General features: G+C 33.3%; 5 protein-coding genes and 1 non-coding gene across 9 annotated transcripts; 5 read left to right on the top strand and 1 right to left on the bottom strand.

Moving 5' to 3' along the window:
- Positions 1-5,792: 5,792 nt before the first annotated feature.
- LOC108839477 (F-box protein At5g25290) lies at positions 5,793-6,930 on the top strand. The gene has a single exon (XM_018612230.2). It carries the CDS (start codon positions 5,821-5,823, stop codon positions 6,913-6,915), a length of 1,095 nt encoding a protein of 364 aa, XP_018467732.1. The 5' UTR covers positions 5,793-5,820; the 3' UTR covers positions 6,916-6,930.
- Positions 6,931-7,119: 189 nt separating this feature from the next.
- On the top strand, positions 7,120-8,128 carry LOC130508131 (protein PHLOEM PROTEIN 2-LIKE A5). Its single transcript, XM_057003384.1, has 2 exons — positions 7,120-7,705; positions 7,784-8,128. Exons 1-2 carry the CDS (start codon positions 7,209-7,211, stop codon positions 7,908-7,910), a joined length of 624 nt encoding a protein of 207 aa, XP_056859364.1. The 5' UTR covers positions 7,120-7,208; the 3' UTR covers positions 7,911-8,128.
- Positions 8,129-11,721: 3,593 nt separating this feature from the next.
- Positions 11,722-12,724, top strand: LOC130508695 (phosphatidylinositol 4-kinase gamma 2-like). Its single transcript, XM_057004336.1, has 3 exons — positions 11,722-12,066; positions 12,116-12,271; positions 12,353-12,724. Exons 1-3 carry the CDS (start codon positions 11,722-11,724, stop codon positions 12,722-12,724), a joined length of 873 nt encoding a protein of 290 aa, XP_056860316.1.
- A 505-nt stretch (positions 12,725-13,229) lies between these two features.
- Positions 13,230-16,222, bottom strand: LOC108815984 (probable polygalacturonase). Its single transcript, XM_018588540.2, has 6 exons — positions 15,760-16,222; positions 14,633-14,753; positions 14,349-14,523; positions 14,197-14,267; positions 13,866-14,112; positions 13,230-13,797 (listed from the first exon to the last, which is right to left on the bottom strand). The coding sequence occupies exons 1-6, from the start codon at positions 16,165-16,167 to the stop codon at positions 13,335-13,337; spliced, it is 1,485 nt and encodes a 494-aa protein (XP_018444042.1). The 5' UTR covers positions 16,168-16,222; the 3' UTR covers positions 13,230-13,334.
- Positions 16,223-17,577: 1,355 nt separating this feature from the next.
- On the top strand, positions 17,578-19,133 carry LOC108830286 (uncharacterized). Of its 4 annotated transcripts, none has more exons than XR_008942957.1 (5): positions 17,578-17,879; positions 18,019-18,103; positions 18,243-18,622; positions 18,697-18,788; positions 18,905-19,133. It is a non-coding gene; the product is annotated as an uncharacterized LOC108830286 (transcript). The 4 variants fall into 4 exon arrangements; XR_001946170.2 differs by having other exon boundaries at positions 18,236-18,622; XR_008942958.1 differs by having other exon boundaries at positions 17,584-17,879; positions 18,019-18,197; positions 18,478-18,622.
- Positions 19,134-25,970: 6,837 nt separating this feature from the next.
- On the top strand, positions 25,971-26,595 carry LOC108840203 (protein SPIRAL1-like 5). Its single transcript, XM_018613037.2, has 2 exons — positions 25,971-26,246; positions 26,309-26,595. The coding sequence occupies exons 1-2, from the start codon at positions 26,022-26,024 to the stop codon at positions 26,381-26,383; spliced, it is 300 nt and encodes a 99-aa protein (XP_018468539.1). The 5' UTR covers positions 25,971-26,021; the 3' UTR covers positions 26,384-26,595.
- The last annotated feature ends 400 nt before the right edge of the window (positions 26,596-26,995 follow it).

Here is a 26,995-nt window from a genome sequence, read left to right as displayed (position 1 = left end):
TTACTCACCCTCTTTTCCCCCTTTTTCAGGTGAGGCTGACGAGTAGGATATCGATTGGACGGATGGTGTTTCTAGGCGTTTTCATTTGTTTATTTCTCAGACTTATATTATATTATTTTCAGCGTTTATTTCAGTATTTGAGTTATTGGGTTTATGGATTTATTTCCTTATTTATATGGAAATCGACTTTAAGACTTTTATCGGATTTTTGAGACACAATTGTGGTTTGGTAACATGCCGGTATCGAGTGAGGATGAACCGGGTGTTTCAGATATGAAGCTTAGTTACTTGGCTCAGGAACTCATTCTTACCTCCTCAATCTTGGTATTTATAGTCGAATATCTCTTTCTGATTAATCACCTCATTTCTTGTTGGTCATAATAATATAAATAAAAGAAATGCGAAAATTATGTAGCTGTGCTATGGGAAACTGTGATAGTTTGCATAAAAACCATGAGACAGCACTGAAGAATTTCCTACGAGCTGTTCAGTTGAATCCAAGATTTTGCATATGCACATACTTTTATGTGGCCACGAGTAAGAATGCTTCTGCCCATTTTAACAATAGTCTGCTTGAAATGTTCTGGTTATTGGTCTAAACAACAGCGTCCCGATTTACCGTTTCTCTAGGTACGCAACTCTGGAAGACTTTGAGAGCGGAATGAAAAGTTACCAAAACGCACTTCGTGTAGACACAAAAGACGCTATAACGCATGGTATGGGCTTGGAATGATCTATCTACGCCAAGTGAAGTTATTGTTGTGTTCTCAGAGCATCACTTCAGAATGGCTTTCTTAATAAACCCGAGTCCTTCTGTTATATAATGTCTTATTTGGGGACAGCTCTGCATGCCTTGAAGGTTATATTCTACCCTCATTTAATACAACTTTCTTTTGAAGAATGACTAAAAAGAATCTTCATTTTGTTGTGTGATAGACAGAAAAGCGAGGAAGCGTTAGAGATAATGGAGCAAGCTATATTTTTCTCTTCCAGTAATAAGCCATCCTTCGGTTTCAGCGTATATGATGATTTTCTATAGCAATTTTGTTTCATCCAATAATATTTAGAAATTAATGTTTTATATTTTCTTTCCAGAATTTTAATTGAAGTTTAAAATAGTTGGTTTAATAGTTCAAAAACCAGGGAAAGAGAAGAGCACCCAAAATATTTTATACTCCTTTGAGATAAATGTTTTGAAAAAAAGACATTTGTTTCTAACAAAAAATATATGTTATCTCTCATGCTTTTTATATGAGTTAATAATGGTAAACTAAATATATATAAAATTTGAATTACTGTTAATTTTAAAATAGCTAATTATATAAAAAAAATAACGTATTTATCGTCACATGAGATTGACACATAACAATGATGTTTCCTACGACTTCTCATTGTCTTTTTCTTATGGAAATAGAAAACTTCGACGTAATCAGAAAACGAACTTGGTGCAAAAAACAGTTCCCCAGCATCAGTGATTCCTGAAAATTTTAGTTGTAGATTCCACAAAGTATGGGGCAAAACAAAAGTATCTGTTGAAAGTTTTCATTATAAAAAAAAAAGTATAAAAGGACATTTGAGTATAATGCATATACGAGGTCCATTCTCATAAACCTCGTAACAAGGTGATCAAACACAACGTTTTTAGCCATTAGGCCAAAAATATAATTTTAAATCTAATCTATTAAAATAGAGTCTTAATTTTTATCTACCATAAATGTTTTCATTTAAGTTTTGGACTATGGGAGAATTGCGACTGATGAATCGCGATTCATTTCTATTAGTGTATTACATATTTTATGGGTCATATCAAATAAATATTATAGACACTACATTTCAATTTATATCGATTCAATTATATTAAACCAATGAAATAAACTCTACTCTAATTAAACCAAAACATCACAAAATGTATTGAATTAAGGTCTATTACAATTGAAATAGACCAACTATATATGTACACTTATACAATTATTTTATTTCAATCTAATCTATTAAAATAGAGTCTTAATTTTTATCTACCATAAATGTTTTCATTTAAATTTTGGACTACTTCATTTTTATTAGTGTATTACATATTTTATGGGTCATATCAAATAAATATTATAGACACTACATTTCAATTTATATCGGTTCACTTATATTAAACCAATGAAATAAACTCTACTCTAATTAAACCAAAACGTCACAAAATGTATTGAATTAAGGTCTAGTACAATTGAAATAGACCAACTATATATGTACACTTATACAATTATTTTATTTCATCGTATCTAACACACATAAACTATATAAATTTGGTTCTTCTTCTTTTTTCCTATAAACCCCAGTTTTGTATATATGTTATGTATTATCCAGAATAGATACCTGCCATTAGGCCTCAAACCTAAAATCCGGATCCGCGACTCGATCTGGTATCCGCTATGATCCAGTCTGAAAAACAGATATACAGAGAGCCCGTATCCAGATTCGGGTAGTGCTTCTACAATGCCGGTGGATCCAGATCCGGATCAGGGTAGTGAAAATTTAGATAAACGAGATCTCATATATATATTTGAAAGTTAATTTTATTTTCCAAAATCAATTCTACACTAACTTGACTTGCACGCCACTTAATCAATAACAATTTGCGCAATTTTTTAATAAATCACAATAATTAAATAGACGAGATCTCATATATATTTTAAAATTTATTTTCTTTTCTAAAAAGAATATCTTCCTTATTTTCGCAACTCCCTAATACTCAGTAATCCATCTACATTTACAATCTATCATATATTAGCGTTTGATACCAACTTCAACATAATATGGTTATCAGAATTTCCAACCAAAATTATTAAATGGAAATAATAATTCAAAAATTATTAGTGGGTTATCCGTATTATCTTAAAATATACGCAAGCTTTTAATTTAAAAAACATATGAAACTATATCTTAATTTTCCCCCTCAAACTTATTATCTTAAAATATATCCATAAAATATTTGAACGGAATATGTTGATAATATATATTTAATAAGATATAAATATATTTATAAGAAATTAAATTAACAATCGCATTTTATTAAAATATTTGAAAAAACATCTAACGTTATACGGAAAATAACACTATTTACAACATTAAAAATCTATGGACACGAGAAAAAATACCATACAAACAATATTATGTAACAACGTCACAATTCAATATATCTTTAAAAACTTATTATTTACCTATCAATAATCATAAAAATACAATACAAATATATTTTATACTACTAATAATTGATTTAAAATAGATAAAACAATATCCGCGCTGCCCGGCGCGGATTAGAATCTAGTTTAGAAGTTAAAAATGCCATTGATGGATAACAAATAAAAAAAACTTTTTTTTTTCACTTCACTGTAACTATTTAAACAAAAAACAAAACCTGCGTAGCTTAAAGAAACCTTTTCTTCCTGCGTAGCTTAAAGAAACTCTTAAAGAAACTCTTCAAACACATTTTGTAGGTGGTTAAAATGAAACCTTAAGTTAGACAGACAACAATTATTATGAGTTTTCCCAAAAAGAGATAATACATGTTTCGAAACAATTTTATAGAAAAAACAATAATTTGTAAATACCAACACATAATAATATAGTCTATATTTGATCCATTAGTATTATTTATATTTGGAGTCTATCAAAGTTAAAATTAAAAATTTATTGAAGTTTTTTTGTTCAGTTTTTTAAAAAATATATGAAACCTTGTATAACGATCACTTAGATAAATGCCTGATCAAAAATAAAAGATAACACATTTTTATGATTTTTTGGTTGAACTTGCGTTTTTTGGATTCTTCTCCATCGCCTTTTTTTGTAGTCATCACTAATCTTGAAGTTCAAGAGTAAGACAAAGAAACAGATGAATAAAATATATATAGACTCATAAGCAGAATTTTAAAGAATTTTATATGTTCTGTTATAAAACAAAGTTGTAAAATAGTTAAACCATAACAAACAGATCTCTATAATATTATTTGAGAAGTCAGTTTCATATGTGTCGCGCTCACGTTGATTCTCATGATGGTTGATTACGTGAATACCCTTAATGAATTAATTTTAGTTATACCTAATTATCATTACTAAAAATTGTTTAGTTTCCTTTTTATTAATAAAGCTTTAATTATCTTTTTATTATAGTTTATTTATTTTATAAACCCATATATATAGTAAAAAGGAAATATCTATAAAATATATAGATTTTGTATATACAAAAAACGAATTTATTTTTTCCTACTTTATATTTTCGCTAAAAACATAAATAAAAAAGTGAATATCTAATAATTTTCAAAATATATAGGTGTATATATATAATTAAAAATAGTTAAGATAATTTTTAAGAAAACATATTTTTATAATGATTATATTTTTGATTAATTGATTTTAAGAAAATTAATTTCAAACAACGTAAAGTGATCATCTAATATCATTAAGAAAAAATATAAATTAAAATTATTTTTTTACCTAACTTTCATTGATTAAATTATAAGATGTATTCACAATTCTAAACAAGTGATGATTTACCAATTATTATGATTTAGTTTTTTTTTATAAATATTCATATATGTACATGAATTTTCAAATATTATAAAATATGTTTATGAATGCAACTACAACATTTTCTGTGTGTTTTTATCTTTTTAAAAATAAACTTACCAAATTTTATAAGATTTATAAAATATATTACAAATATAAAAGGATGAACTGAACTAAATTAAGCTAAGAATAGTAATCCAATTTTAATATTATTAAAGTAAAAAAATAGTTGTCCAATTTGAAATAATAGATGCAAAACATACCCAACAATGAACACTTGAACTGTTCAAAATATTATGTTTGAAATAAGATATCTAATTAAGATGAAAACACACGGATAGATACAACCTTTTGAATTTCTGGGTGTAACTACCTTACGAATTTGAAATTAATCAATGAAGTTTTGAAATATTTCTGAATTGGTTTGCTTATTCAATTCTCAATCTCTTAGCACATTAATTTATTTTATATAATTTTCTCCAAAATAACATATATTAATATTTTAAAATATTAGAAGTAATTATTAATGCAATTCCAGCTTTATATTTCTTTTCTCAGAAAACATATATTAAATTATAAAAACTTGTATAAATATATTTACAAATCTAATAAAATGAACCAAACTAAATGAAATTAATCTAATTTTAACTTAATTAAAAAGTGTTGTTTACTTTCAAACCAAATATGGAGCTTAATGATACCATACATGAATTAATCCAAATTACTATAAATAGAATTGCATATCTAATTAAGATGAGAACATAGTGATACTTAATATTATTTTCATGATATAAATTAAAATAACTTAAAAGTTATGAACAAATGTATAGATATATCTATATAATGATATATATACAATTCCCTTTATTCATCATAAATATAAGTTATAAAGTTACTTGAAAGTTATAAGAAACATATGTAAATATTTTACAATCATCATGATTTGATTATTTTATAAGTATTTATTCCCGTGCATGAGCACGGGAGAATCACCTAGTTAGTAATATTCAATATGTTTATAACAAAACTAAAATATAAGGAATTGTTTTAATTGATTTTTTTTTTCAAAAAATAACATGAGTTATTTGCAAGTCCTTTAAGTATATAAAGGATTATTATGGGATGTTACTTTAATAAACTTAAGTTGTCTTGGTAGCCCAAGCATAAACGGGCTTCGTCGTAGCCCAAGAGAAAACCTTATGCGGTACCCTATATATAATACAGACACAATAACAGGCGCGAGAATCTGCCTGCCTCGTGATAATAATGACGATATCTTCTTCCCTCAAACGACGCGCCGGATCTACGTCGGAGGAGTCTAAGGCGGACAATCCCCAGTTTAGCCGATCTCCAGGGCTGATGCTTTTTCCGAGAGACGGTGGTTGTGTGCTGTACGACCCTAAAGAAGACAATTTCAAAAGGAACGTGGGGGACGACTTTTCAGGGTGTCGATTCCTGGCAAACTCGGGTAACTGGCTCTTGGTTTTAGATTCTAGATCCGATTTATACATCGAAGATGTGTTTAGTGGTAAAAAGATGCCTCTACCGTCTCTAGAGTCGATCGAGTCAGCTGATTGTATTGTCAAGCGCGTGGGAGATAGAGAATTTATAAGGGATGAGTGTGGCGCTATTTATGAGGATCTGATTGCTGACGTGGTGAGGGGACTTTTGTGGGTTTCCGAGAGTGGAAAAGAGTACGTTGTGGTGTGGTTGTTCGACCTCCCTGGCCACTCTTACATGTCATTCTGCAAGAACGGGGATACTCATTACACCGACATTCCTCTCTTTTTCGATGACCGTGCCGCCTTTCACAAGTTTGATGGCTTATCGGATATGGTGCTACGTGGTCACCGTCTTTACGTCTCAACAAGTCGGCGTTTTGTTCGAATCTTTGATCTGTCTGGACCGCAAGGTTTCTTCAAGGACATTACCGGTCATCAAACACCATTCCCAATGCTTTCTCGTCATGATTTTGCCTACGATTCTAGCATTGCCGTTACAACATCAGGAGAGGTTTTGTTGGTTGAGAGTGATCAACGCTATTCGACCTGGTTCCGCGTCTACAAGAGGGATCCTGATGTTGAAGACCCAAATAACGCCTGCCACACGGTTACTGAGGTAGATTCTCTTGGTGGTGAGGCCCTGCTTCTTGACTTGGGTTTCACTGTGCCTGCTAACAAGGCCCTTGGTATCGAACCTGACTCCATCTATTTCACCCGTCACTTTCGTCCCTGCCAATGCTCAAGTCGCCAACTTGACATCTGTATGTACAATCTTGCAACCAAGACCCTCGCTCGCTATCCCAATCTTCTTGACACGATGGATCTCGTGGATGCTCGATGGTTTCTCCCTAGAGATTAATTTTCTAGATAGAAAACAATCATACAAATGCTACGTTTCATGGGAAGTTACATTATAAAACGCGTAAGGTGAGGGCTCATGACTCATGAGTCATGACCTGGCAAAGCGGGTCAATGTATCAACTATCATGAGAGTTACTTTCTATATGTTGTATAATAATAATTAAAGTTTTGATACTTACGTAAAACCAAGTTATAGCAGAGTCTATATAGAGCCTAGATAATGGGGTGGACTTTTATCTATCACTCTCAAACTTAGTATTCTTCTTAACAAGCAAACATATCCAAACTGAGATGGAGAATACAAATAACACCAAGCCTCAAGTGTTCATCAGTTTCCGGGGGAAAGACGCACGGGAAAGGTTCTTGCCCCTTCTCAAAGATCGTTTGAAAAGAAGCAAAGTCAATGTGTTCACCGACGAAGACGCGGCTGGAGTACCCCTCGAACACCTATTGGAAGAGATTCGAAACTCACGAATCGCAGTTGTTCTCCTTTCCAAGAACTACGCAGAGTCACATTGGTGTTTGAACGAGCTGGTTGAGATCAAGAAATGCATAGAGACGAAGAAGCTTGATTTCGTCATACCCGTCTTCTACAAAGTTAAGACTTCCCACGTAAAGAAGCAGAGCGGGAAGTTTGGGGAAAGGTTCCTGGCTTATCAGGAATCTTTGCTTGTTGAAGCAGGCGATGATAAGAAGAAAAAGAAGCGTGCCAATTCTAAGATCAAGAGATGGAAGAGAGCTCTAACGTTCGTTGCCCGAATGATTGGAGTGTCTTATGATAAGAGGATGTAAGACTTGGTGACATGATCAAGGTGTTGAACTAATACCACATGCATCTTTACTTTTAACCCCCTCTTTGTTTGCAGGCTAGACTCGGATTTCGCGAAGAAGATCGTCGAAAAGGTTAACATAAATTTAGCCCAAATTGCTGCAAAGGAAGGGCGTTATAGTATTCCACAAAATATTAGGGTGTGTTACTTAATTTTTTTTTAACATGACGAGTAGATTTTGTGTTAAAATAGACATGGTGACTAAATCTCTAAAATAACAGATATCACCGGGATACGTATCAAACATGTATGTGTTCCATATCAATCAGTTAAACATCAACGAGCTCCATGATTCCCAGACATTGGAAGCTCTGTCTCTAGCAAGTTCAAATTTGGATTCTTTGTCTGGTAATCATAGACGCACAATCATCACATATCAGAACCACGTAGATCACACTTCCCGTTTGCCTAGTAAGTTCAGATCGTTACATGGACCTACATATGGCTTCTGGATATTGACTAATAACTCGAGTTTAAAATCCACAGTTGAATCGGTCATAACTGATAATCGGGGCGGGGAACAAGGGAGCAATGACAGTATTCTCCCGGAAAATAATAGTAAGGAGCGCACGACTTGCATTTCGTTTCTGTACTATTGGTTCAAGATTTTTTTTGGTCTTACATCCCCAGCAAAAGATGATCCACGGATTCTCAGAAATGAATCTTCCATTGCAAGCAACTGACCATCTTTTGTTTGCGTGTGACTTAAGCAAAGCCTTTGTTTCACCTTCTCGAGAGTGCATTCGCACTGATTCACGTTGAATATCACTTATTAAGAGAACATGGTGTTTGTGTGTAGCTGAGTGATAGGACTGAAATAAAAGTGTTTACTCTCATAGTAATACATGTGTATATGTGTTTTGTAAGAAGTGTTAAAAATATTTTTATGATCTTGCTAACTCTAGATCTTAGAGCATCTCCATTAGTGAGATTAAGAGGGCACGATTTCCAATGCAAATAATTAATTTTTAATTTTTTTTTTATTTTTTTTCGTTGGATTTAAAAAAAAAAAAAAAAAATGAACCGAACCAATCGTGGGCCGCCACGTGTCGTGGGGCCCACGAAATTCTCATGATATCGTCTTTTCCAAGTGAGACTGCAAAGGGCAGGTTTACTCCTTTTTATATATTATAATATTTTTTTTTTTTGGAATTTGTGCACAAACTTCCAATGGAGGTGCTCTTAGATCTTTTTAGTTTTCAACTTAAAACAAATAGTAAATTAGTTAAAGTCAATTATTTATGTCTCATCGAAAATCGAAAGCCTAATCGCTTATATTATTACATCACACTCTTGAAAACTATTTAAAAATCAAGGCCATATAATCCCAATAAGATCTTTCTTCTTTGTAAATCAAAAAGTGTTGTAAATCGAAGGACCCATATATATCCGTGTGTAATTTCACTCAGCAGAGTGAATTGAATTTGAAACGTGTTAGCTTCCCAAATTTTCTCTCTTACCACCTGACAACAAGGTTCCGACAGCAAAGATTATCTAGAAGAAAGATCACATGAACAGGGGTGTTGATTAAGGCCTTTTTGTCCACGAATTTTGCTTCTTCTGGCGAAGTACCAATACCATGTATGTGTTCCATGTCAATCAGTTAAACATTAGCAAGCTCCATGTTTCACAGACACTGGAAGCTCTGTCTCTAGCAAGTTCAAATTCGAATTCGTTGTCTGGTAATCATAGACGCACCATCTCATATCAGAACGACATAGATCAAATTTCCAGTTTGCCTAGTAAATTCAGATCATGATATATGAGTAATTTTTTTATAGATTTTTTAATCAATAGGTTGTATTTTTTAACTAAATTTTTTTGGCTAATGGGGTTTGTAATCTACATAGTTTGATTAGCCTTTCCTTGTTAAAAAACTAACTTTTGTAAGAAATTACTATTTTTGGTATCATATTTATAAAGAAATATTTTAGATTTGTGATTGTGACTTAAAAATTAGAATAACAAAAAACTTTTTTGACATATGAGTATTCTTTCAAAATTATTGATCAATAGGTTGTATTTTAAATAAACTTTTTAAAGTTACTATTTTAAGAAAGTTATCATTTTTATAAAGAAATATTGTAAATTTGAGATTGTGATTTATAATTTAGGATAACAATTCTTTTTGATATATGAGCATCTTTTTAAAAATTATTGATCAATAGGTTGTATTTTTTAAATAAACTTTTTAAAATTTCTATTTTCAGAGATTTATCATTTTGTATAAAAATAGTGCAGATTTTGGATTGTGATTTAGAAATTAGGATCACAAGAAATGTTTTTAATAGATGAGTATTTTACCAAATTTTAAACAATATTGTTATATTTTAAAAATAAACTTTTGCAAAATGCTATTTTTGGAAATTTATCATATTATAGAGAAATATTGTAGATTTAGTATTATGATTTAGAAACTAGGATATTTTGTTTTTAAATAATTATTCTTTAGAATTATTTATTTAGTGAAAATAAACTAAAAATGTGTATCCTGTAATTTTTCTCATTATCTAATGTATTTATCCTTTTTCTGTCACATTATTAAAATATATTTATAATTTCTTAAACTCAACTCCTAGAGTTAACACATTCGGCAGTGTGGGGTTGATGCAAGAGAAAAAGAAGAAACGATTGGCCTTAAACGACACCGTGTAGAGATGACTATTTCTAGAACTTTCTATAAATTTCTCTCTAGAGTGAAAGACAAGATCTCACTGATTCACCTCCGTCCTTCTTGTTTGTCCCCCAACTCTCAAGTCTTATCTTGTTCCTCGTCTTTTCCATGAATCCTGGTTCTGACTTGTGACAAATAATGAACCTTATCTACTACTATTCAGGGTTTTATTTTGTTTTTTTCTTAGATCTGAAACCTTCGGTTATATTTTGGGCTCTTTTCTTAGTCTTGTGTAGTCTAAAAGTTACGAACTTTATGAAACCATCTAAAAGTTACAAACTTTATGAAAGAAATCATCTAATTTTTGCAAATACCAAACTTGAAATCTGTTTTGTTTTCACTTGCTAGTTTTCTTAGTGATTTTCTATTCGCTTGAAAATTGTCACTTTAAAAAAAAAAAATAACTATTTTGAAGAAGATTGTCAGTTTCATAGAAACAAAGTGACAATCTTTATGATCTGGCTTCCACAACCCCCCTTTCAGCGACATCACTCTGCGTCGAGTCGCCTCTTATGGCTGAATCTTTGGCAGTTCTTGCTGCCATAAACTCAGCTCTTTCTCGCAAGCTTGATTCAATCACCATTTTTTTCAGATTCTCAAGTACTCATGAATACCATCAACAAGAAAAAACTGAAGCTAGAGATCTTTACCATCCTTCGAGACATTTACTCGCTAACCACCGTTTTTAATTCTATCGCATTCAAGTTTATTCCTAGAGGTTCAAATGTTGTAGCAGATTCTTTGACAAAGGAGGCCCTTTGGGCTCTGAACCCATCTTAAGTTTAATTAATGAAAGTAGAAGTTTGAACCAAAAAAAAAAGTGACAATCTTTATGAAAATCGTTCATAGAAACAAAGTCCGAAGCGAGTACAAACTTGAAAATCTTTCATATACTCGCTTCTGTATGCGTCTGTAGGCTTTTTGTTTGGGTCTGTACGCTTTTTGTATGCGTCTCTACTTGACTGAGGACTTTGTTTCTATGAAAGTGACAATCTTGGTCTCCCATACGTCGTCGAGCTTGAAACATGTTTTTTCGCTTGCTAGTTTTTTTTAAAGAGAAATTTTTTTTTTTTAAAAAAAGGGTCTGAAAAACGTTATTCGTCTTTGATGAAGGGCCATTGGAAGTCTAGGCCCTTTACGTTTTCTCTTTGGTCAATTTTTTTAAGGCCCATTGTTTTAGTATTGTCATCACCAATCATTATGTTAATCGATTTTAAATAAATATTTCTCTAGATTTGCAATGGAACACCCGACTGTGCTGACATGGAAGTGAACGTTTGTGTTGGTTGTTTTACAGGAAATGGAGAATGGAATACTGGAGGTATTCCCCAAACTTGAGAAGGTCCCAGAGGAGATTGGAAGCAAGTTCAAGTATATGATAGCATGCTATCTACGCACCAAAAGGGAGAGTTCTAAGCTCAAGCCGTTTAGGATTTTCAAGCACTTAGGACATGTCTACAATGAAGAAGGCGACCTGGTGTGTTTGTTCAAGGCTTCCAGAGATGCAAAGAGAGAAGCAGCGGTCTACATATTGGATCATCCTCTTACTGGACACCGTTCTGCCTCTTCGGAACTCATCGGCTTTGGTGGTGCCACACCCACGAGTCTTCATCCGGACAGAGGAAACATCAGGATGCTTGGTATGGTTCGTTGAGAACAACAATGGAGTTGTTGGTGATTTCGAGGGTATTCAGTTCCGTACTCTTCCTGAAGAAATAAGTAGGCTTTCTATCTTCCATCTCCGGTTTGGATGTGCGGACTCTCACGCTAGGAACACTGTCACAAAAGTGGATGCTCAAAAGTTACACCATTTGACTCCAATTGATTTTGAAGAGTGTTTCACTGGAGATGTAAGTTTGTTTTCCAACTCTTTAAGTCTCCATCATCTTTAATCATGATAGTGAAATTTTTCTTTTTGGGTCTTTGTGCAGTATAAACTAAGAAGAGTCTGGTGGGATGAGCGCGAGGAGTCGAAGGAAGCTTACTCGGACCAAGTGGTTACTTATGTTGTGAATAGGCTCGACGTTGATGAAGACATTGCATTCTTGAAGAGATGCGGTTGGGTAGTGCCACGGGAGATATCAGTTCCCTACAAAATCTTTACCTTTTTTGTGAAGATGGGGGTTCAACTTAATCTCACTGCGGCTCATATGGTGGTTATCGCCCAGAATAATCACAAGACTCAAGCTTTCAACCTTCTTAACATGCTAGGTGATCAGACACTAGAAGATGATGTCTTTGTTCAGAAATCACACGAGAAGATTGAAGACCGACTGAGACAATATTCTGAGAGGTTCCTTTGAGCTGGACAACTAGAAACGTACACGTAAGTGATTTCAGTTGAGATTTTATATCCTTTTTCACTTTAAAAAAAAAAAACAATCTGTGGTAGTGCTTATCTGTTTGAGTAAATAAATTAGAATGCTATTCTTAGAAGTTTGTTACCTCACATTCTCTCTGATACTGATAGAAGAGTCCCCCTTATAAATTCGCACCTTGACTATTCTCTTGTCTTACATTCATAGGCATCTGTTGAAGGAAAGGAAGAGCATTTGATAATAAGAGAGGAGTTGGGGGAGGTCATCTAATAACTCATGTGGGGATGGCTTTACTATATATCTAGAGTATTAAGTATGTAGAGTGAGAGAGCGTATCAATTGTTGATCAACTAGTAGCATAGCAATTGAGACTCCATGAATTTCTTTTGAAAACGTTAAAACAGTATTACTACTACCTTGTGCGTGTCATTTGTTACATTTTTCTTTAGGATAAGCGTAACAGAGAACAGATTTCTTTCCAAACGAAAGATAGCCCTTAAAGCTTTTTCATTTTTATTTAATAAAGTCCATCCCATTCGATAAAAAGTTTAACTTATAACCCAAGAAATGTATTTGTAAAAGAAAAAATGTATCTTCACATAAGCCTTCTCCTTGAGTAGCAACGTTGGAGCTTCGCTTCATCAACGGGAATCGGACTTTCAGGGAAGTTACACGGCACAATAGTCCCCGGCTGCTTCTCCGGCAACAACTGACACGGCTCAGGAGTCACACCGCTCGTATAACCAGATACGTCAGTACAATTCCAAAGCACTTTCTTAGGTTTCTTCGATAGCGTGATTGTCACGTTAGAGATACATATCCCAGTAAACTGATCTCCCGTGATCCCAGCCAACTGAGCTGGCATCGTCACGTTCTCCGCCACCATGTCTTGATAGTTAATGTTCTGAATCACCGGCAGCGCATTCGGATCATAATGCTCGTCGGGATGCGAACCGTAACTCCCGGTCATCCAGAAAACGTATTTCATCGTGTGCATGGTCATGCCTCTTACGTACACATCCTTCACGTACCCTCCTCGTCCAATAGCTGTTTTGATCCTGTAAGATTTGATTCCGGTTTAATCAAACCGAACTGAACTAAACCGGTTTGTGTTTTGGCTACGTACCTGATTCCTGATTCAGAGTTAATGGCGACGATATCTTCAGCTCGAACATCCTCAATACCACCGGACATCTCGCTGCCGAGAGCGATCACTGCACTGTCGGGTGAAATGCATGTGAGCCGTCGGATCAAGAGCTGTTTCGTTGGCATGCCGTAGTTGATTCCGTACTGATCCCACCCACTCTTGACGGCGATACAATCGTCTCCGGAGACAATGTAGCAGTCTTCGATCCTCGTGTTTGTACAAGAATCTGAGATAAACCGGAACGAATTTTAAAACCAGATTTTACAAACCGGTTATTGGGTTTTTGGAGATTATCGGTATGGTATCTTACCAGGGTTGATCCCGTCGGTGTTTGGTACCGTGACTGGTGCTAATATCGTCAAACCTTGGATAACAATATTGCTGCATATAAAACATGAACACAATCGGTTTGATTGGTTGAAATTTGATAACCGAATAGTTAAACGGGATGAGTTTTCTAACCTGCTGTAGACCGGGTGAATATGCCAAGAAGGAGAATTCAAGAATGTGAGATTGGAGATTTGGATACCATCGGAATGCATAATCTCAATTAAGTATGGTCTTGTGTATTTCAGCTCTCCTCTCTTGAATTTTCCCCACCATGGCTCTCCTTGTCCATCAATCGTGCCATTCTCACCTTTCAGTTAGAAAAAAAAATATCGCAATTCGGTTTAGGAAATTATTGGATGTTTCTGGTTAATTTGATACTAATTGAGATACTACAAAAAAAAAATTGAGATACTAACCGGTGATAACCACGTCGGTTAAGTTGGAACCGAAAAGTAGACTGATGAACCTTCCACCATCTGCGTCTCTCCCTCGTCCGTACGAAGGCAATGGCTCTATCACCTCATAGTCACTTTCTTCCTACAAATAACGTTAGGACAAACAAATTTTATAATTAGCTTAGGACTAATCTAACTATATTATTAGACACTAGGCAGAAACTATTAAATATCCACTTGACTTGATAAAAGAACAAGGGCATGAATGTTATGCATGGTCCTAATTCTACGTTTCTTAGTTTTTGTTTATCATAAATTCAGTATCAAGAAAAAGGAGACTGTATAGTAAGAGACTAAAATGTAGTAACACATCTAAGATATCAATGCTACATTTCGAAGTCTATAATCTTACAACTACATTCCCCAGCTACAAAAGGTTTTATATGGAAATTGTTGAAAGGGTCTCTCGTATGTTGGTTGTGTTGTGGGCTCAAGAAATGGGAGAGCTTTTAGGCTAAGGCCCAAAAGTAAAATGTGGCTGAGATTTGGAATACAAATGGACGTGTGATCTTCCTGACATGAATGGGTCTCATACTTTTGAAACCCTCCGATAACGAACCCCACTAACTTTGCATCTTTGCATCTTTGCGTAACTCCCTCGTTACTCTACCCTCTACTTTTAGAGTAACGCATCCTTTTGACCAAAAAAAAAAGAGTAACGCATCCTTAACCTAATCAATAGTTTGCTTTCAATAGAAAGTTAGAAAACCAACAAATAATAAAGAATAGACTGAATAGTCTTTACAATTTAGGTCAACTAAAGACCCCGGATTCTTCAAATTTTTTAATTTGGAGGTAATAGTGCTCTGTTATCACAGGTTCATTGTAATACGTTTGATGTAAAGTATTTATTCACCGACTAAACATAAACTGAATGGCCCAACCATATATCATCAGAAGCTGTCAAGCAAATGTCACGTGAATGAATGTATGTATCAATTGAAACAACAACAAAAAAGTGCAAAGAAAAAAAAAATTAATTCATCGTAGACGTTTGTGGAGTTTTGTGTCACGGGGTATATATTCCTAATTAATTATGTTATTCTTAGAAAATTAAAATAACTTTATGGAGCAAAAAAAAAACTTACTTGGGAGGCGAGGATAACTGCATCACGGTGGAGGAAAAGCGTGAAATGGCTGGTGAGGTTAAAGCTTCCGGTGAGCCACCGTCCCGCGGGAACAAATAACAGTGAGCCACCGTAGTCTGCAAAACGACTAAGCTGCGACACTGCATCGCGAAATGCCGCTGTATTTGAAGTCACACCGTCTCCTACGGCGCCGAACTCGTCAAGAGACGCTGAGTAAGCTCTACACGACAAGGCTGAGTACTCAAACTCTTCTCCGCGACGGTGGCCATGGTTGCGACGATGGCGATGAGTACGGAAATCGGTGGCGATGAAGCTATGTTCGGCGTCAGCAGCTCCAGTAAAGCCACCATCGTGGCTGAGAAGGAGAAGGAGGAGAAGGGAACCGACGGTGTAGAGAAGGCTTCGCATGACGGTTTTTTTTAGAATAAGAAAAATGAAACTGACTATTATTAATTTTTTGTAGGAAAGGACGAGTTTATATTTATAAGAGACCGGACCCCAACAACGTAAATACCTCGAGTTTCTTATTGCATTAAACTTTAGAAAATGTAAGTTTATATTTATACGTAAACTTTAGGAAATGTGTGTTTTAAAGAATGATATTCAATCATATTATTATTAGCACAATTTCATTTTAAGAATTATAGTTTCTATTTTATTATTCAAATGAACGTAAATACAGCTATGCCTTAGAAGGAGATGTAATTGTCTTCAGAACCGAACCGAACCACTATAGTCCTGTCCTATGATAGGTAATGTCTCAGTTGAATGAGCAACACAAATTTGGAAAGTGCAACCACTAACTTCCCTTGCGTAAGGAGCTCGAGCGAAAACTTCTGAATTTTCCCATGTAAACAATTTGGTTCTTTCGGAGTTAATTCTACAGCCTAGTACTTCTGAACCAGTTTGATAAAATATGGTGATAGCAGTCAAAAAAAAAAACTTCCCTTTACTTTGAAACCATCATTAGGATCAGATTTGTGCAATTTTGTTGAAGATTTGTTTTAGTTGGACTTTTTTTATTTCTGAGAATTTCATATACTGGCTCAGATGAACACCTCGTAGAATCCATCCGTTGAGATCAAAATGTATGCTTTTAGTTAATAGTAGACTGAGAAAATGTAATATATAAAAATATTGGATGCAGATATTGTATGGTATACTTTACTAGATCAACTACACGATGTTTGGCTTGAATAGATTATAAAATGTAATAAGACTTGGTTATAAGGAGATAGTGGTTTTAGCAAATTTTTTTTTATTAATTTCAAGAATATACGTGGCTACCAATATCGACGCACAATAAAACAAGATAATAGTTATATATACGTATATTGGACTGTATTACAAAAAAAATGTTTATTGGACTAGCAACTATATACATAATGCTACCTGCTACGCCACTTCGATTGTTTCCTTACTTTACCGCAACGTTGCAATCGGTTATTTCCTCATTTTCCTAGCATAATCGACCTACAATTGTTGTTTAATTTCAGTTGTGTGTTGATAACTTGATACTAAACAATGAATCTAGTAAACGAATATTTAACTATATACATACACAAAATGATATGCATAAGTTGTAATCATACTCCAAAAAATGTACCCATCAAGTATGATTAAAATAATTCATACTTAAATAATCCCTGAAAAGTTAGCTCAAATGCAATGGTTTGTAACTAAGCCCATTACAAGTCCATGGTGTATTTTATTTCATTTGTAGGTGTATATAGAGCATCTTTATCGCAGGTATTTAGGAGGTTTCTTAGTCTAATTATGCATAAAAATAAATCAAAAACACTAATAAACACAAGAGGCGTCACTTAATTTTGGCTAAAAAAGAGACGGTATTCGGGACACGTGTAGGTAAAAGAGAGGAGAGAAGGGAGCGTGTGTCTTCGGTTTGTTTTCGTTCTGCTCTCTTTCTCTCGAAACATCTCCATCTTCTTCGTCTTTCCTAGAAAGCGATTCTGTTTCTCGCCATGGTTCCTCGACGAAACGCCGATAATCCCTCTCTTCGTGGCTCGTCGATGAAACGAAATCCTCTCTCTCCGTGGCTCGTAGAAGAAACGACAATTCTCTCAGAGATTAAGAGAGAGATGTCAAATCTTCATCGTTAGGTAGCCCCATCTCCCATTCAAGAACACTATCTCCATCGCCGGAAACTCCGTTGTTGTTTGATTAATTTTGTTTCTGGTTTGTTGTTTGTTGTTTCTTCCTAATTGATCAATTTTAATTCTGTTTTTTGTTTGTTGCAAGTTCATCGAACAAAGGAGGCAGAAGAAGGATCCGAGTCTCCAGGTGCAGCTGCTGGAGTACGATATGAGGTTTGAGAGATATGGAAGTGAGTTCACGTTTTATGATTACAACGAACCTGAAGAGTTGCCACTTCAGCTGAAAATTGCTTCCATATAATTGTTGCAGATCCTCCCTACTTGGTATAGTTATTAACTTTTTCTGTTTCCCTTTCTGAAAGTTCTTAGCTTGTGACATTCAAGAAGCTGGTTTGAAAGTTTAAGGATCTACTAGTCATACAAATGGAGCTATATCACTAGGTTATTGCGACTTGCTTCCGTTTATTTTGTTTCAAAGTACTAGTGTAATAGTAGGTTAAAACATTGAATGATTAAGGTTGTTGTATATGATTTTTGCACTGGTAAATGTTACGTTCATTTGATTTTGTGAGTTTATCCTTTCTACTTTGTCTTATCAAAAAAGGTTATTGCATTTTGCTGCTGATTCGATAAACATTAACAAAAAGATATGGAACATGTACTTCAGAGACCTTGTGCTAAGACTAGTGAAGAAAGGTGATGATGGTAACTACCGATCAACAGCTGTGTGTGATGCCATCTGCCTTCAGGTTTGCTTTCTGTGTTGACTTTTTAGCTCTTTTGTAAGTTAAGTACTCATGTAGTTTGGTGATGTTTATTGCAGTCTCTGTCAAAGAGGATCAATTACGGTAAATTTGTTGCAGAGGCCAAGTTCCAGCCTCACTTAAGGCATACGAGTCTGCCATCAAAGCACAAGTATTTTCTCTTCCCGGCTCTTTGGTTGAGTACATGCTCGATAGAATAGGTTTTACAAAGTTAATGGATTGAAAGATTGAATCTTGGTTTCTGTTCTGTTATGGTAAATGATTAAGGTTGGAATGTACAAGAGCCCTGATGAAGATCCTTTTTTCCCTGGCGATTTACTAGAGAGATTTAAAGATCGAGTTTTTACTGTGTTTTTAGCAAAGAAACTGAAACAAAACTTGTTTGAACTGTGTTTTAATGGAATCAGTTTGCTTTCTTATCAGCTTTTTTTTTAAGAACTCTTAGTTAACAGACTTGCAATGGAGCACATAAATGTTGAAATCTCTTAATTAAGTCTCTTAATTCACTTTACTACTTAAAAAGTATTAAAAAATAAATAAGAGATCTTAAAGGAGTCTTTGGGATAATGATACTCTGATGTTCATTAGTGTTACTATGAATGTCGTGAATAACCTCTATATATTGACCTAATTTACCTAGTCGTCCGAATGTCAAATATCGTTTGCCAAACTCTTTGACGGTTAGAAATATTTTATTACGTACTCTCACATGGATCTATGTGAATATTCGTGATTATTATTTCCCTATCTATATTAAGCGAGATAAGTTATTGGTCGTTGAGACTTTTCCACTCTAACTTCGCTTCGTGGTCAAAATCTCTAACTAACCGGTACCCAGAGTACCCCTTCAAAGCTCCAATCTATCTATCCAAAAACAGCCAAAACGCAAAAGTCAAACACAACACCAAACTAAGAATTTTTTATTTTTTTGACAAAAGGGCTCCAAACTAAGAAATTTAACCTAACTAAGAGATTGAAATTAACTTAAAATGACTCTCAAAACAGACGAGAGTTAGGCGACCACTTAACGGATATGAAAAAGACGTACTGAAAGTGGCAGTAAATAGTCTCTAGAAAAATGTTATATGATAATCTGTAACATTTCCAATAGTGATTAATTAGTCTGTGATTTGGTTCTACTATTCCGAGTTCAATACACTTTCGGAGTGAAAATGATCCATGTGGACATGTCGTCTGATATCATTAAACCTTTTGTCACGTGAAGATTTTAATACTTATTAGTACCTGAAAAACTTTAAGGCCCAAACTATAATCAAAGATAGATCTGATATATATGAGAAACTGCAATTTTGGAAGTGGGGCGGAGTATTGTCTGCAAAGGGACTCGAAGTGAGTGATTAATGATGTGAGCTTTCTATGTCGACTTGCACACCACGAATACTTTGCCCATTACCCGTAAGATAGCTTCAGCAATAGCATGAACCCATGATGTATCTTTTTCTAGATCTTATCCCACTTCTTATCATTTATAGATTTTTCTTATCTATCTTGTTTTTAGTTATTTATCTTCCGTTTTGATCCAAAAAAGACAAGTTATTTATCTTCCGTCACATGCAACAACTAGAAATATTATACTTTTCTGGATAAAAGTACATCTAAAGGAAAATCAACATATGTCAAAAAAAGAAGGAAAATCAACATGCTTCATCTTTACTTTTTTCATTTTTAATATTTCACGGCTACGCAAATTGATTGACATTTTCAACATTTTGAAGAGAATTTACGTTTTATCTTTCTTTTTTTTATATTGTAGTTTCATTATTATTACTTTTTCCTTCTTATACGCTATACGTGCAAATAAAATTAGAGAAGTACACAAAAAATTGGGAAAACTATGGAACTCTATTATACCAATAAAACGGAATATTGTAACATAACCTTTTATTATTCCTTTGTATAAAAGTATCATTTTGTGGAAACCAAAAAAAAAGTATTGTTTTGTATAACAGAGTGGGTTGGTAGAATAATTGGGAAACACTGAAAAAAGGATTACACCAAAAAAGCGCTGAAAAGGGAAATACACAAGTCACGGGGAGATTTCGAAGCAACCGACTAAGCATTTTGATCTATAGTGGTTGGAGTGCACGAGAGAAAAAGAGAGATAATTACTCCATTATATGTCGAACTTATTAGCTCGAGACACTTTTTTATGTTTCTCTAGTCACTCGTAACGACGAGTTGCTTCAAAGTTTAAAACATAAAAAGCTTTCATGTTTTGCATTGGTAAGTAGAAATTCGACTTTAATGTAAACGTTTTCCTGATCTAAAATGTGAAAGAAAGTATCTCGATTATAAGAAACATAAATCCAACCACGTGATGGTGATTCAGTGGCAGATGAATTTTAGATTGATAAGCAATCGAGCTCCAAATACATCTACTATACTCTTTTTGGTCAAATATTAATATATTGTTTAAAATCTATTTAAATATTCGAAGAAAATGTTCATCCGTAGATATATTTTTATTGGATTAGTCTGATCATTCCATAAGTTTGAGATATTCCAAAATTAATCAAGAAAAAACATAAAACTTTGTAAAAAAAATATTATCCAACAAATTGATTGGGCTTATAAGAACCGATTTATTTAGTTAAAGGATAGTCCGATCCAACAATTATAACACTAGGCCACATTGCTTAAAAATGAAACCCAGTTTAAGCTATATCCATCGAGGCACATCAGTTTAGCCCACTTACAAAATTAAATATAGTAGTGGGAGTACAGAAAGCACAGCGGATTTATCTAACTAGTACTCTAGTTTATCTTCTACGCATTTCAAGATAATCAGATAGATATTTGGTGATGTATCTGAAAGTAAAAGTAATCTAAAAAAACTTCTTAACTGTTCAGAAGCTCAATCACTTGAATGAAAACCTTTGGCAAAACAATTATATGTAGTTTAGGTTATTAGTCTACAATCAGGTCGAAATACTCTACATATCCGGTTTACGGAATTTTTCTACTTTTGATTAAAACGTGAAATAGTTTGCTTTTCTTTTTGAACCACATCAAATAGTTCGCTTTTTCCAATTGAATTTTACAGTATAATTTTCATTTTTGAAGGATATTATTAATTTGTATTCTTCTGATTTGGTCTGCACCCTTTTTAATAAATCAAATAATAAAATTTTGAATGGCAAACATCGTATTTGCATTCAAGATATATATGACTTGATATATGGTTTGACCCTTGATTTGAAATATAGAGCAATTAGTTGGTTAAAGCGGCTTTAATAAAGACTAATTAGGTGTAATTAAGGACATATCTACCTACAAAGATGTTACTACTATTAAGATCAATTTTTATATATAGATAATGGAACGGCTCACTCCTATAGATGTCCTACCAGTGCCCTTCCAACCGAACTAATCGTAGTGGACAAAGCTTATACTCCTTTGTACGGCTCCAACATTTAAAAAAAAATATATTTGTTATATTTTATTTGACAATTTTATGCGGACGATTTTTAATTGCTTTTGTGGATTAATGTTAGCCGTCTAGAGTTGGGGATATTTTAATATATGGTTTTAACATGTTGATATTTCTCTGGTTTAGGATATGAAGAGGAGTGGATCGGTCTGGATATCCACCGTATTATAAGGTATCTATATCTGATCAGTCGGATCCATGAAATTACTATTTGAATTTGGATTTAGAACTTCTGAATATTCAGATTACAATCCATATATCTATAGATACTCGAATTTGGATGCTTCTTTTTAAAAACTAAAAAAATTAACTAATTAACAGTTTTTTTTGTAACACAACTAATTAACAGTTGTGGAGAGAAAGGAACTTGCGTATCTTTCAGCAATCGTCCTTCTCCGAAGCTGGGGTTTTTGCGCGGGTTGATCGGCTAATGCGTGATCGTCTTCTATCAATCCCTCCATCCTCGCCCTCCTCACCTTCTCCACTACAAGTCTACTTCCGCCTTCCGCCCCCGGTGCCTTAGTTGTTCTCATGTTTATTTGCTTGTAATCGCTTGTTCTATTCGTTTTTTTTCTTGTTGTAATAAGTGGATGTCCACAACTATGTAAAAGATAAGCCTTGGTATGAAATCTTAACATTTTTACCAAAAAAAAAAAACTAATTAACAGTTTATATTATTTTTGTAGATAAAACCTACAAATTACTTAAAAAGTTCGAAAGTTTAAAAATGGATTTGACAAGTTTCAACTCAGGTATTCTTATGACTCAAAAACATATACTTTTACACGAGGCGCAAAATGTCAATCTCTTCGTTTTGTTCATATAGGGTTTCTACTTTGGTTAACATATATTAATCAAGTTTGTTTAGATTGCCATAAAAAACAGTTTATATATTATTAAAATTATTTATAAAAATTTGAAAATATTTAAATTTAATAAATTAAAATTTCAGTTATTTTATATAAGATTATATATAATATACAGATATAAGTATAATTATATTTTTAATATTTTAAAATATAATAGGCCTGGATCCATATTTGAATATCAAACCTAAAACCTACTATTTGGATCTGTATCTAAAATTTTCAGATTCATAAATGATAATTCAAATTTAGATTCTTCAGATATCGAATCTCAGATAATAAGTCATACCCCTTAGTATATGATCATGACTGAAAGTTTGGTGCACACGCTTCAATTATCAAACAAATTAATTTGCCGATGAAACACATGGTTAATATTTTATTTTTGTCTACAGCTGAAATCTGTGTTTCTTTAAAAACTGAAATCTATGTTTATAACCGCTCGTTTACCAACCTGTATTTATTTACTTATTTATCATTCTTTTTATTTGTCATTCTTTACATTTGTGTTTTTCACTTTTGTAGACATATTTATTATATATTTCCTGTTATCATATGTAGCTTGAAATATACAACCATCAAGGTTAAACAGGTTTAACTGGCAAGCTTTAACAACAAACCAAACACAATCATCAAAGTAAACAATGAAGGTCCTAGCCTCCTAGGTCTAGAATATATAGAAAATTTTATTTTGTTACTATTATTTTCTCATTTAGAGAAGTATAAGGCAATATCATATTTTTCATATTGCAATCACGCTCTTCGATTTAACCCCACTAATTGTAAGATACTTGATATTTCTCATCCATCCTTTCACTATATGATAAAATATATATTAAGAAGAAAAATAAATAATTTAATAAAATTCGACCCAGCCCACATGGTCCTGTCGTGAAAAGATGACTGATTTATCATGGATAACAGTGTATTTAGTTTTAACAGAACTGATTTCCAATTTATTTTGGAAAGTTTTACAACAATTATAGATTTGCAAGAGGGTTTTCTTCTTCTTTCTGAGTTTCTGTTGTGTAGTAATTCTAGACCACCTATTTTAGTTAGTACATAACAGGGTATTAATAATGTCATTTTTCATCACCAATTTAGTATTTGTAATGTGCGAACGATTATATAACATGTTATATGAATAAATTTAGTTTACTTGAATACTATATGATCATTTTACAAAAGAAACCAAGACAGGCAATCTATTAGTACTTTTTTATTTCAACCATAGTTATATAGCTATACATTTGCATAAATTTAGTTGATAGTAATAAATGAATCAAAATTTATTGCTAATTGTAAATTTAACTAGTTGGTGTAGAGAATAACCATCCACCAACATCAAAACATGGTAAATACTCCATCCGTTTCGAAAAGATCTATATTTAAAAAAAAATATATAAGACATTTTTACTTTTTGGATATATTATCTATTGATAAATCGTAAACATTAAAAATATTATTATTTTTATTGAAATTTCATTGTTTAAAAATTTATAGAAAATAATTAATTGCAAAAATAATATATTAATAATTAAAGTTTAATATGTTTTTCTTAATATATGGAAAATTCTAAAACTTACACATTTTAAAATAGAAGGAATATTATACTACAGTACAAAAGAACCATAATAGTAGTATTTAGTATAAATAAAATATTAGTTTCTTAAATGGTCTGGAAATACTTCTGCGAACTTAAATAGACATGAATGATCTTAGATGGGATGGATTTTGGGAGACCATTTATTCAGACATGACTTCAAACATATTGTACATCAAATTAAACGTACCTAAATAGCCACAAACTAGTCCAGTTTACTACTCAAAACCAAATAGTTCTCATAACATAACAAACTCCACCTGTTCAAGTAGTCGATTAAGTTTCTCAAAAAAAAAAAGTAGTCGATTAATTATTGGTTTACAGCTGAGAGGTAGAACCAAGGTTGTTTAGTTAATTGTTGCAAAAAGTATATAAGCAGAAGTTGCAGGACGTCGATTGATGTTTAGAAGTTTCTAAGAGAAATTAAGCTTCTGCACTTAATTATGTAGCTGGTCTCATAGTAGATGGATGGTATATCACCTCGATCGGCAACGTTTCTCACATCGATATGAACTCGTAAAATCACATTTGATCATAATTTTTTTTCCGTCTTGTTTATTGTGTTTCTATATTCTTCTCTTTCTGTTATTTCGATTGAAATTTGTTGCGTAGACTTTTCGATTTCATAGCCTAAAAATGTAACGAAAGTTACGAAACTATAACAAGCTAACGTCTCGAATTCACAAATCGATTCTGCGTTTTTTTTATACAGTAGTATATAAAATAATTCTGTAGACTTAGAGACTGGCTGTACCATAATGATGTCCGAAACAAACAAAAAATATGCGAGCTGTCAGACTTGACAAATGGTGGATCTTAGTCAACGCAAACTTGACCGTTGCTACGCGAACTGGAATAAAATCATGTAGGTAAAACAAATGTACGTATCACGTATAGAACGCTTGCCTCAACTGCCATAAATTCGTCATACGATAATATCTTCTCTTTCATCATTATACTTGGATATTGCTCTCAGCTTTGGAACTTTGGCTGGGCTAGAAGTAGTAACTGTTATGACAAATTTAATGTGGTATGATTTTCAAATGTTTCTCTTTAAAGTTATTTATCAAATTAGCATTTATCAGTATATGTTTTATATATAATTTTAAATCGATTTTGTGATAAAATGTTAACTGGGAAAAACTAAATTTACCACTACTATCTTAAAGTTCTAACAAATTTTATATTTAAGAAAAATTCACAACGTTTGGTTAGGGTTACTAAATACTAAGCTTTGGAGTTGTGGTATTTTGTCAAATTTTTATAATCTTTTTAATTCAGTGTTATCTATGGACTATACCTCTTATCTTATACACTAATCTCCACCGCCACATCTATTTAAGCTTCTCTCTAGATCCCTAACATTTACTTTTCATACTTAGCATTTCCTGATCAAGCTAAAGAAATTTATTAACTAGGGTCTGATCAGCAGTACGTAAATCAATCAAGCCACTCAATCAGACAATGAGCCGAGGTGGGAGCTTTGGAGGCGGACAAAGCTCGCTAGGTTATCTTTTCGGATCAGACAATGAGGCTCCAAAGAGTCTCCCACCGGCTGCCCCAAAGCCTACACCACCGTACGGCGTAGATTCCACCGACGACGACAAAAAATCTGACCAAAAGCCTAAGATGTCTAACGACAACAACTATCACAGAGCTCAGGGCCAAAACTCCGGCAACTTTGTCACAGTAAGTCTTTGTTTTCTTCGGTTAATCAATTTCCGAACTTTTTAAAAAATTAAAATTTTCAGGATCGTCCAACGACCAAGGTTAAATCGGTTCCTGGTGGAGGTTCAACTCTTGGATACTTATTCGGAGATAAGTAAAGGAATGAGAATGAAGTTATAAACTAGGGTTTGTATTATGATCTGTTGTGTATTTTATGTGTAGTAGTGATCCCTATCTAGATCTCTACACATCTCTTGTTAACGTGTGTTTTGATTTGCAGTTTTTTTTTTCAAGTTGTGGAATTACTGGTTTCAAGTCATGAACTCATGATTCATGAATATCTATACGTATGCATTTTCAGTTTCCTTTAGATTGCATATTGCCATACACATTTCGTGATCATTAAGTTCTTTAGTAATTGGGAAAGTGGAGGCTGGAGCTTGTCCTTTTGCACACGGCAATGCAACCTTGCTAGATTTGTCGTGTTTATTGTGTGTTTGCAAATTACAAAACTGAAAAAGATAATTTTGAAGCCCAACTGGAATTCAAAACATGTGGACAACTGAACTTTATTGTCATGTAGAAATGTTTAGAAGCTTTAGTTAGAAGCTACTTGATCTGTTTACACAAACCAAACAAATTTTCAACTACTAGAGAGCTCCCAATTCTTGTATAACTTGCAGAATATATTACTGTATAACTTGATGCCAGCTTAGTATAGATTCTCGTAAATGTGTCAATGATTCCTGATGCCACATTCTCGTAAATGT

Source organism: Raphanus sativus, chromosome 2 (genome assembly GCF_000801105.2).
Source record: "Raphanus sativus cultivar WK10039 chromosome 2, ASM80110v3, whole genome shotgun sequence".
Classification (NCBI taxonomy): Eukaryota; Viridiplantae; Streptophyta; class Magnoliopsida; order Brassicales; family Brassicaceae; genus Raphanus; species Raphanus sativus.
This window is presented reverse-complemented; position numbering and strand designations above follow the sequence as displayed.